At 38.9% G+C, this 12,851-nt stretch overlaps 1 protein-coding gene across 6 annotated transcripts in view; it reads right to left on the bottom strand.

The window, feature by feature from the left end:
* Positions 1-12,851, bottom strand: part of DENND1A (DENN domain containing 1A) — a 189,734-nt gene that overhangs the window by 85,242 nt on the left and 91,641 nt on the right. For all 6 annotated transcript variants that reach the window (XM_057408991.1, XM_057408993.1, XM_057408995.1 and 3 more), the window contains exons 10-11: positions 7,895-7,995; positions 358-403 (exon numbers count right to left, since the gene is read on the bottom strand). In XM_057408991.1, coding sequence (XP_057264974.1) covers positions 358-403; positions 7,895-7,995 — 147 coding nt within the window. The remainder of the gene's footprint in view (positions 1-357; positions 404-7,894; positions 7,996-12,851) is intronic.

Raw genomic sequence — 12,851 nt, 5'->3', positions numbered from 1 at the left:
ATCTGTCTGCAAAAGCCTAAAAGAGAACTGTAACTGTCAACATTTTGGTTTAATATCGACTCTGCCTTTGTGAATAGAGTCAAACTAAGGCAGGAAACTGCTGAAGTGAAGCAACAGGATGAAGAGGGGAACACAACATGAGCTTGTCGCCAACTGCAGAACTAAAAACAAAGTATGCCCAGAGAGTACCAGGTATCAAACGCCCCTGAGATTTAACACTATCATGCTTAACTGTGGTTCTCTCAGTACTCCCAAATTAACAGGACTATTTTATTTTCAAGCATATGAATGAATGTATAATTACTAGTTCTAAATCATAAAACATTAGAAGTTTCAGAAATGGTGAGAAAGACTTACCTCCATCAAACTTAGATGTATTCCAATGAGGTAGGGCATTGGGGCACTGCAAAGAGGAAAGAAATCCAGCTTTACTTTCTCATAACACAGTGGATTAACACATCTGACTTATAAAATTAGCTACAGGAAAATACTGGGATACTGGATTAGATTTTGCTTAAAATAATAATATCTATATAATGAAACCACATATGAACAAAATTTTATTCCATATTTTAATGACTTTTTTTATGATGCAATATCCTCTCCCCATTGTAAGACTTGCATTTTTCTTGACATCACAATTTGTAAGTGGCTCAGCTAAGACAGGTACCTAAGGAGAGCTGGTAAAGGATCTCGGTCTGTTCTTAAAAACCAAACAAAATGTGTTAATACAATATTAAAAATAAAAATACACAGACTTCTTCTAAGAGTATTCTTCAGACAAACCCATCCTATTGCAGTGTTAAGTGGTTAATTTAATACATTAAACACGTATCGCCCCGTACACAGGTTTTAAATCCTTTCAATATGGACACATTTAAATAATTTATCTTTAAGTATAAATCTTAAAACGTTTGCATTTATGAAAGAAAAATACAAAAAATAGTGTTGAAGATTCTGATGAACTCCAAAGCTCCTGGGACATACACCAATACCATCAGATCCTCCAGAACACAAACCTTAAATGCACCAAGAGACTCTTTGGCCAAATTTGTAGCCTCAGACACAGGTGTGATGCCACTGCCCTCAAACAGCACACTAACATTTAAGAGAAAGATTGATCTTTTCTGGTTTTCCTTCCATGATGTTAGCAAACACCAACATGGGCTCCATAACACGAGAAGAACACTGAATGGAAGTTGTATCTTTGTGTATACAGTATTGCTAATATTAAGCCTATTACAGGACTCCCACTCAACTAATCAGGGAAAGCTTATATTTGCACTGCTTATTAGAACACATCAAAGAGGATGCCAAAGCTGCTAATTGCAAATATGGCATATACTGCCTGTTAAACGGAAAGCACACAGACAGACACAACTTTTAAAATAGCCTCATTTTGGTTTGGATACAGCAGCTCAAAGAGCTCATTTTCAATTTCAGATTAAAAAGAAAAAAAAAGAAAAAAAAGAGAGAGAAATGTCACTGTACTGCCTTGGATTAAAATATCTTCCATATTGCTTTTAGAAACTGGTACCTACTGCTCAGTAAGAGAAGTACGCTGCTGAAAAAAACTACTGAAAGGCACCAGACCAGCAAAAATCACTGCTTCTAGTTGTCATGAGAAATACCTTTTAAAACTATATTTACTGACAGGCATATTAATGATTATCAGTTTATTAATAAACCCCCTAAAACTGCTACTCTGTTGGATGCTGTACCAAGAGATGGAAACAGCCTCTGTGTTAGACATTGCACATGAAAACACTTTTTGAAGACATTAAACAAATCTAATGTAAAAGCCCCACACAAGTTCACTTGTGGAATCCTGCAGTGCTGTGTATTACATCACAACTCACTGAACTCAGTGAGAATGTCCCTGCCCCAGCTTCACCCAAGACAGCACCTCATGACAGCCCAGAGAGATACACATCCCGAAGGCTCTGCTTCCCTGGGAATGTCACAGATGAGAACATACATCCAAGTTCTTAGGAATTTTTCCATGCAACATGATACACACTTGCTACATATGGATCGTTGCATGCTGCTGGGCAGGTCTACTTGTCATTTTGCATGTTTTATTTGTGACAAACGCTATCTCTTTCACCCACATCTCATCGTTTCCAGTGGCCACATTCCAGGAGCAAGGAAATACTCAGTAATTTTATATCCAAAGTATAAACCACCAGGTCAGCTGCCAGCTGCACAAACGCTCGACTTCCCCATGTGCCTGGCTGCGCTGCTCAAGACTCCTCCAGTGTACACGGCCATGAATGTGTTTCTAATTAAGCAGTTTCATGAACACGACAGCTTCAATCTCAAAAATACAAAGTCTGAACCTCAGCAGGAAGTCTTAAGACTGCAAATGTCTCATCTAGTGGAACTTTGGCTAACGTAATGAAAGGAAGCAGCAACAGTGCAGTACTCCAGAAAAACAGCCATTTATTAACATGCCCAAAAGTAGAGTCTGTCACCAAGCACAGGAAAACCTGAACCTGGAAAAGTTACTTAACTGTATCATGTCCACCTTTCAATGCATAATGATGCAATGAATAATCTTTTCAGTTTTCCAGTAACAAACATTACAAATAAAGGCAATACAGCCCATAAAACTACTAAAGGGACGGCATAAAGGCTACAGTAACTGGACTTCTAAAAGCACTCTGAAATCTGTTATTTCTTTAAACATGCATTACTAAATATTCAAGGACTCCAGTCCTCCAGTGCTTAATGGACTGTACAGGGCATACACCTGGACAGAGAAGAGACAGAACGAGCAACAACTTGATACTATACAACTACAAAGAGAGGTTTCAGCATACCCACTGACAGGAAAAATTGCTCTGGTTTTGCTGAGGATATGAAAAAGGAAACTTTGAAGCAGTAACTTGTTAAAGTACAATGTGTTAGCTTTGCAAATATTTGTGCTTATGAAGAGGTTTTTAAGGACAATTCACCATGATAGCCCCTTATGCTCCCAAAAGTTTAACTAAGCAACCATCATAAATAACCTCAATAGAATAAAATTCTGGTAAAGAGCATAAATACTCCCAAACAGATCTACCAGAGAGATTATATTCTTTTGTCATCACCCACCAAGATGACTGAAAAGGAAACACACCTAAAAGCAAACGTTGAAGGCTTATGTCAGGGTTCATAAATTGCTTTTATCATCCTTTTTCTTTATCATGTGTTGATCATATGCCATTGCTTAAATACTCAGCCACCCTTGGTACAAGGGAATGGTGTGTGCCTCCTCTTCCCATTCAGAGCATAACATCACAGCTCTTCCTAACTGCTATTCAGGTCCTGAGACATGAAACACTCAAGCAGTTTTTAATATTTTATCAGGTGAGATGTGTATTTCCAAGACTTTCAAGTGAACTTCAGTAAGACACATTGCTTGTATAAATGGGAGGAACACTCCACACAACCTTTAATCCTCTGGGACCCACGACAGATTAAAGACTGCCCTTCAGACCAGTCTTTACCTACTGCTTGACACTTCATCACTCTCGGGGCTTCTTACAACCACAAGTACTAATTACTCAAAGTTGTTTGATGGCAGCCAATATCCATGAAGTGCAAAATTAAGAAGTATCAATTTCTACTGTGTGTATTTACTGCTTGAACAAAATGCCTGCCCAAGTCCTCTGGAACAAAGAGAAAGGTTATTACTCCTCTTGTGCTACACGGGTTCCCAATGCAATCAGCGTTATTTATAATCAAATGAGTTATATAGGTAAACATCAAATCATTAAAGTAGCAATGCATAAGCATGAATATGGATATTGTGGACTTAATGGCTATATATTGCCCATTTATTACAGCTGCATTTTTACAATTTCTTTAATTCCTTTCCTTAGGCTAACTAGAGACCTCTTAATTATGCTCCCAAGAGGTGGGCAACTACTAATTGGAAGAGAAGCAGGTGAAATAGAGGGACATTTCCTCTTAAGTGAAAAAAAAACACCCTTAAAAAATACTGCAATTCACCAGAACAAGTAATGTAAAACCCAAGGATCTCAAAAAGGTTCATAGTTTACAGCTACACAGGGATTTGCAGCATTTTGCTTCACTGTTCCTGGAAAATTGATTTGATCACATTTACTAAGTTCATGTCTTGATGTACAAATACTGACTTAATCCATCATTCGCTCACACTGGTAGTACTTTATTCTCTACGGCAGTCTCCTGATTTCTCTTCAAGATTACTCTTTGAAATGCAACAGAATTCAGTCCAAAACGTATTGGGTAATTGATGCAAAGAAGGAACTTGACTGCATAAATTGGAATGATGTAGAAAACATACAGCTAAGAAACCAGAAGAGCAACTACAAGAGCTTTTAGTGAGTACACAGATGTACCAGGCTAAATAGAAATGCCGACCAAGAGGCTCCTGAGGAAGGAATCATTGTTTCCAGAGCAGCAGGAGTACTCGCCCTCCAGTTACCCCCTCCACCTACTGACAGCAGCATATTGAACTATATGCAGATTTAGAAAATGGGAGAAAGGGAGTTAAAAAAACTCCTGGAGAAAGGGAAACCCGCACCAATAGAAGCATTTGTTCAGCAGCTGTGCCAGGGTGCTTTAGGAAGGTGGCTCTCAGAATATATTAATGCTGGCTGCTAAGCAGTCCATCTAATTTAAAAGCCTGGTTTAATCACCCTAGAAAATATACTGTTGCTTCTGGTAAAAGCTCACAGAATAACCTGCGTGACAATGCTCTGGGACTTAGAGAACACACTAAGCTGTGCTACCAATCAGCAAAGACAGGCTTTTCTTACAGGTTGATTTTAAACACAGACACCAAGAGCAAAAAAGGAAGAAAACAGACACAGTGGGAGTGTTTTTATGCCACATGAAAAACAAACTGGAAGAAAAAGTGAGGAAAATTAATAGGCTGTTTCTTTCACATCAAGAAATGTTTAAATTTCCAACAACAAAATAGATGGACAAGACCTGTTCAAATTTAAGTGGTCATATGTGCTTGGCTGGTGGTGATGCTTGGTGGCAGTATCTCATTAACCAGTACTATGTGCACCTGCTTGCATGTACTTTATAAAAACAACCAACAAACCCCCCAGAAAACCCAACTAAACAGAAACCCAACCCAACCAGCAGTGCTTCATGTTTCCTCTGTTGTTCTCCATCCAAAGGAACAAGCAATTGGGCCTTAAGGTGTGAAAACTAATGATCTAATGGTAGGATTCCCACCAATTTTCAGTCTTCTCCACCAAAATTCTTTCCCTGGGCTGAAAATATACCAAAGAAAGGTACCTAATTAAAAAATAACAGTAAAGGACAGCCCTCTTCCCCTTGCTTCCCATCCACTCCTACCCTCAGTGAATGCAAATGACAGGGATTGGATGACTGAAGTCATTCATGTCCATGGTACTCCACCGCTAGTACTAACTTGGCCTCCTCAGTACAAAGAGTATTAAGAACAAACATTTTGAAGATACAGGCTTTTGGCACACCTCTCTTGACAGCTAAAGGGAACTCTCCTCACCTAGCCTGATGTCTCCCTTACGTGATGTTGGCCAAAAGGATCATGAAGTGGCAGGAGGAGAGTTAGTTACTCTCTGTACCTGTTCACTCTCTGCAAAGGGAGCTATTCTACCTTTTTGTATCTCTGGAAAGATCCAGTGGTGGTTGCGTCCCCTTTTCCTCCCCAGGAATTACATCAAATTTCAAGCTTCACAACTGTGAAGCTGTCAGTGGATCAGTCGGGACCTTAGAAGTTTCCTTTGTATGAAAAGTTTCCAGTGCAACTCAAACGATTAAAAGCAAATACTCACAAGTGGAACAGACCTGTTTCAAAACTTTCAAAGATGACAAGCAATGCAGTCTGTGCACCCTTCTGTGATTGTCAAAAGGGCAGGAGAAGATTCAGAAGCATCACACAGCACAGTCAATAAATGGACACAGTCAAGTGAATGAACGTGCTATTTTGTATTCATAAGAACTGAAAAATTCTCCCTTTACGTTCTGTTTCCATTTCAGCTCTTTAAAATCCTTATGCCACAAGTGCAAGAGAAATAACCAGGCGATAACTAAAATTAAACTAAACTCTTCTATTTTAAATAATCTCAGGTCATTTCCCTTAAGAGGCAGACACTGCAATAATCCTGCCTTACAGAGGAGAGCTCGGAGCTGATTGCTCAGTGCTCCCTGGCAAAAATGACGTCTCCAAGTTCACATGGTTACAAAATAGATGGACTCTATTTTGAGAAATATATTTATGGCACATAAATTGTTGCTAAATTAGCTTATTCAAACAATTATAGTGTGTGTAGCTACCTCTCCAATTAAAGTTCATAGCTGGCTAAGGCAATCAGTTGTATTTGTGAGCATGCATTCACAATCTGCCTAATAATTCTGCATTTTTAAATTATATTTTTCCCACACTAGCTGGCTCATTCGTTATATGGACAGGGTGTTATGCCATGAAAGAATTCATTCAGTAGAGCTCAATGACATGTGTCTTTATTTCCTTGGGTACACTGCCCAAGTGTTTGCTTTTTGCACACTTCTGCTCCCGACTGCGGGATCTGGACTTAGCCCCTTTTAACGTGCCTTTGTCAGAAAGTCGATGAATACCTAATCTTCAAACCCACCAGCGTAAAAGCCTCTTGTGGTCCACATCGTTGTCCTGAAAACTCCTAGCAGCATGTACCTGAAGAAAAAGCTGGCAGCAGCAGCCTTCATGTGTTAATTACACATTCGAAGCCCATTATGCAGAGAAAGGGCACCTGCTGGCAGTGCAAATGACTAGAGCCTGCCCTTCCTGCTCACCCAGTAAATTGAAGGTTCATTTCTACAGGAGATAACAGTTTTTAGATTCCGTTCCCTGTATCCTCGACATAGGCACATACTTAACATTTAAATCGTCTGCAGAGGAGCAAGCCTCCTTTAAATCTACATGTTTCCGTTCCTAGCACTTCACTTTAAAATGCTGCTTATCCCAGCTGCTGCCTTAATCCTGCTTAAATGCAGAGAAAACGTCACATGGAACACTATCACTATTAAAAAACCAGCCAACCTCCACACTGTTTGGAGGTTGTTATTAAAAAAACAGCTAACCAAGCCACACTTAAAGTGACACAGTAAGTTTAAGTTTGTCTTGCTTTCTGAGGACTGTTTAAGAGGCCAGGGGGCAGAGGGAGGCTGCTTTTCTGTTTCCAAATCCTTCCCAAAAGTGCACTAAGCAAAACACTCGCATCAATGTTCCTGCTGTTTGGAGACCTAGTGGGGAAGCAGCAGATTTGCCAGTGGAGACAAAGGAACCAAGTCCCTCAGCTTTCTCACTTCCTTCCCTCCTTCATCACTTGCCTATGTGACCATGCAGCAGCAGGTCCGTGTTTGATTGGTGCTTCCCGTTCACTTCCACTCTTGTTACCCTCTACATCCTTCAGTTTAAATCCAGTCAAGCTTTGGCCTTACCAGTTCCATCCCTGCATGCCCAGGCAATAACTCCATTATTTCCCTAACAGGGCTTGGAAGTATAACTGCTCTAAGAAGCCTAAAGCAAGGCCACTTCTTCTCCACTGTATCCTCTACTGTTAAGAGTCTTAATTCAAATTTCAACATTTAATACAGATATGCTGAAAACAAGTTTTAATTACACAATATCTGCGTTGCAGCATTCCAGAGTAACCACACATATTAAGAGTATTTCAACATACTGATAGACAATTATATCTTGCCATAAAAATACATTTTGTTACTTACTAGGTTGGTTGCTTCCTTAATATGCCCATATATTTTTAGAGTAACAGTTGCATCATAAGAGGACTTCAGACTTACTATACAGAAATGTGAAAACTGCTGTGAATTTAAGTGATATATATACATCTATATAATATATATACATACATATATATAGTCTTACCAACAGTAGTCCAATAGATGTGGGGGCAGAACAGGAATGTAAACATGCTGCCAGAACATCGGGTAGAGCATAGCTGCAGACCCATGAATGCAGGCAGTTAACTGAAAAACACATATTAAAACAGGATCATAAATAAGACAAAAACCAAGTTTAGAAAGGCAAAGTTAGAAGAAAAATCAGTAAAAAAATCAATTCTGCTTTCATACCAACATGCTTTATTGAAAATATACAGTACGCTTAATAAAGGGGTATTGGTGGGTGAAGCATGACTGGTTTATGGTGGCTGTCACTGGACTGACTCTGTAAACAGCTGAGAACATGATCCATTCAACAACCAAGACCTGAAAAGAACACCCAGCGTTCTCTAAAGCAACAGAAACATGGAAATGAAAACACAAAGGGGACTAAAAATACTAAAAGCAAATGCCCCCAATCCTGGTAGTAACCATTCATTAAATAACATAAAACTGCATTGAGATTATTACAGAACTGTAAAAATGTGGCATGTGTTTTTTAAGAACGAATCATGCCAAACCCAGAGATTAACGTGCTATTGTTTAAAAGGGATTCTCATCTAATTGCCCTTCACCAAATCACTTGATCCACTGAATATCTCAGGTATATTGTTAAAAACTCATTCAGAACAGTTCTGATGCTGGCAGGAACTGAATGAAAAAGATCACAAATAGCAACCACAAGTCTACCAGTTAAGCCGTGGGGAGAATCCTTGCAGAGCACTGGAGGAAATTACATCTCTCAATCCTATTTCAAGCTGTAATTAATAATTTGGAAAAGAAGCTAAGCAGGATATTTGTTACACTAAGGATATTACAACGGAGAAGGTGGTAATCCTCAATAAGGATCTCTCGGCAAAAGCTACAGTCAAAATTCTATACAAAGAGGGTATGAACACACACACTTGGGAAAAGAGAAAATAAATAAATAAGTAAAAACACTCATACAAATAGACACATACAAGGAAAGAATAAGAGGTGACAGGCAATCACATCCACCCTGACAGTGTGTTGCAGTTTAGAGTGTCTTTTAATCTCAAATGATACCCAGCCCAAGCAGTGCAATGTGTTTTGCTTGTGAGACACATTTTGAAAACAATACTCAGCAAAAGGCTATCATTTATTTGAAGGTAGGATGAAATCAAGCATGTAATGCTTGGCTGGACTGGAGAAAGCAGGGAGAACACTGCTTACAAATACCAAAAAGACAAATTCTAACGGACTGAGGTCCTGTGGTGGCCTGAAGTTGTGTGAGACGAAAGACAACAGAAAGACAAATCGTGACATTAATTCTCATTCAGTTAGATGTGGTGTAACCTTAAAAAACCAGAAGATCCTCATTATTATTGATTTCCATTAAGACAGACCAGTGAGTTATATACCCTATCGTAGGACCCCACGACTGGTAAGAAAGTGGTCTAGATGAGCTAACACAGTCTCTTCAGGGAAAATCAGCAACAATCCTGGACACAATTTGGCTTATGTTCAATGCCAAAGCCTTTATGTAATTCCAGTGCAGTTTCTGTAAGTAACAGAACCCGGTTTTCAGATTAAAATGCAGGTCGTTAGACAAGAAGAGGGAAGACAGGCATATATTATATGTATAATAATACATAATATTTAAGCCTCTGAACAATACAGATCTGGATAAGCAATGAGAATGCACCAAACTCCCCAGATTTTTTGGGGGAGGATTACTGAGCTCCTCTGCAGCATGATCAGAACAGCAAGTATCTGAACAAGTACCTGTTCAGTCTTTCTCAATAAGAAAGGCCTTTATTAGCAGGTGAACATTATTTTATGGTCCATAGGGAATGGAAATTTTAATATGTTAGGAAGCTAATTAAAACAAAAGTTAGAAGCTAAGAAATCCTGAATTTATTCTGTATTTTTGACTCATGAAAGTCTAAAGATTTATCCCTATCCCATTATTTTTCAAGTTAGCATTATATTATTCCTACTGGAGCAGATGTTCCTCTCTTGCAGATTAGATGAAAGCCAGAGCCTAGCTCCAAATACGCAGCAGAAAAAAGGGCCTGCTTTCCCACTGTAGTTTCTTCCTCTATATTCCTAAATCATTTATGTTTGCTGTTTCTGTTCTCCAAATCAAAAAAAGATGGAAAAAATACCATTTGTAAATTTAATTCTTACTTTAAACTTGCTCTGCCGGGATCAAATGGATTATTTCCTGGCATTATTATCTAACATGGCTGCTGCTGTAGAGGACTGAACTCGCTAATCCAAGGAGGTCGCTTCCAAGCCCCCCTCCCATTGGTTTTAAAACTCAGCAAGAAAAGATTAAACAGACATAATGCTCAACACTGCAGACATCTGAGCAGAACCTGTCACTTATTTTTGAGATGTACTCCCACCTTGCTATCTGGCAGGAATTCAAATAACATACTACCATGGGTAAGCACCAGCACTGTCCTTCAACTCTGCCAAGATAAGGGCTCATAAAAAAGAAATAGCGTATTTGCTGGAGACCTCACCTGATTAGTGATTGCCATACAGAAACCAAGCACTTAATAATAAGGCAGCCTGAGAAATGCCCAACTGTCAAAACTATAGGAATCCAGCATTTGGAAATAAGATTAGTTCCACTGCCTCAGCTTCCTGCAGCTGTTGCTAGAGAATGTAAAAAGATAGCTATGCAAGAAAGACACTGATTCACTAATGCACGTTTTGTAGTTCTGTATTTAATACTCTAAAAGCCTTGTTTCAGCAAATGAAATCAATGGGATTTTGGCACACACATAAAAGTTATAAAATGATGTTGAACTACAACAGGGCTCTTTCCAGCGCACGTTTCTCTCTCCTGATGCACAGGTGCAGTACATGGCTACAGATGTGCAACATATACTAGTAAACATATACTACCTCTGGCGTGCTTGTAAGATAATTTCTCTGCATTACTTGGGGCTAAAAACAAAGTAGAAAGCTTAAGACTGAGCTATCCAACAATTAAGTCATGAAAGCAGGGCTGTTGTAAGGCTGTGTATGAAGGTCCAGACTTAACTGGCAAGTTTTAAGGACAGAGACAGAGCTCTTGGGAAGGAAGAGCTTGTACATTTGCAACAGTAGTTGTAAGGCTGTTGTAGAACAAGAACTGTGCGAGCTTGCTGCAGCAAGGCAGCAGGAGCAGATTCACATGGAAGAGGGAATACTGGACACAAGGAAAGCTTGTTTCATTTTTGCAACAGCATGCTCCCACCAGCAGGTGCTCCTTTGCAAAGCACTTTTAGGCATTTGGGTTCGGATCTGGCTTTCTTGAGTAGATCACAGGAAACACAAAGAAATTTAACATAAATAATTGCTTTAACAGCCTGAGAAATTATCTGAGATTCCCTTTGTAGGAAAAAAAGAGAAAAAAATGCAAGAAAAGAGCAATAATTCTTACACAGGTTCAGTACATGTGGTCTATAAAATAGGTGACAAACACAGCCTCATTCAGTTACCACTACATCTCATTCAATTTAACTACATTAAGGAGATTCCAAATTAAAATTTGATATGATGTATTATAGCACAGAATTTATTCTATTATGACAGACTTTCTTATCCAGGACTATTTCATTATCTTTCTTACCTGATACTAAATTCAAGTCTTAAGTACGAAGCGTGCCGTGTTATCACCAAGTTAACTGGAATTAACCACAAAGAGGTCCCTTCCACTTTTTAGTTATAAACCTATAAACAAAGAACCCAATCTCCCTCAGCACCACCCCACCCTCACTTTACTTTGAGAATTCTCAGCTTGGTACGTTTCCAGTTACAAGGTCTTGGCTTCCACTGAGCACAGTTTGAAATAAAATAATGCAGCTTGTTCCTACTGCTGGAACATGCAGAGCAGAGCGCGCAGGGAAGGAATCGCTGGCTCCGGCCCAACACTTCAAACCTGTCTTACACTGTCACTCCAATCTTGGAGCAGTTTATATATAAAGTTGTAAGATAAGAACACACAGTATGAATACCCCTCCCTACCGAAGAACCCGACATGCTTTTATCTTGGACAGAGGCAAAAGGAAGAGAAATAGCACAAAGATAGGGAGGAAAACACAACCCTACTTGTGAAATGGCTCATTAAGGAAGGCAAAGTGACAGGTAAGTAATTCTTCTTCCCAGGCTCTGTCACAAAGGGAGAGATTAAACCAACCAACCACACCAATTCTGAAATGCTTTGGATGGCCGTTCTCTTCTTTCCCACTCTCTGATAATTTACTCTTCTTTTCATTCTTTAGGTTTCTGAAATAAACACTTCCCTTTCTCCTTTTATTCCATTACCAGGAGTGGATGTATTTTCCCTTACTTTAGTAGGGAGGACACAGAACACCTGGTAGATAGAAAAGTTAAGATTTTACGAGTTTTCTACACTATTAAACTTTGTAATACTTACATTCTTTCAGTTAAATGTGGGATTGATTGTAAACTGCTAACAATTATTAACAGGTCCCTTAGATTATTCTGACTCTCCTGGCTTCACTTACCTTTCAAAGCAATGTTGTAATAGTTATTCTGAGATTAAGTGGAAGTCCTACTCTCTTTCATTTCTCTGCCCTGTATTAACAGATCATCCATACATGATTTTATGTATATAATTTCAGACTTCCATTGTAATTAGAATTCCATGAAGCAGTTTTAGTCTCAAAATAAAGTGGGTTATGGTCATGCAGTAAGAGACTAGTTAAATCCATACAAAATGGAAATGAAAGCTTGTATTTTAGAAAGGACCACTCAAGTACTTAGTCCGTAGCACTAGAAAGCAAAATTAGTTAAACCATCTTATACTCCTCATTCATAAAGGAAAGCAATCAATAGCCATTTACAGAGCAAACAGAATGAAAACCGAACATTTTCTTTTATAAAGTAAATCACAATCTTATTGACGGATAAACCTTGAAATGCATAACACAAAACTTTGAACTGAATCAAGCTGCGTGCTT

This window comes from Pezoporus wallicus, unplaced genomic scaffold (genome assembly GCF_028554395.1).
Source record: "Pezoporus wallicus isolate ANWC-B61680 ecotype Strahan unplaced genomic scaffold, APGP_CSIRO_Pwel_v1 contig_8341, whole genome shotgun sequence".
Classification (NCBI taxonomy): Eukaryota; Metazoa; Chordata; class Aves; order Psittaciformes; family Psittacidae; genus Pezoporus; species Pezoporus wallicus.
This window is presented reverse-complemented; position numbering and strand designations above follow the sequence as displayed.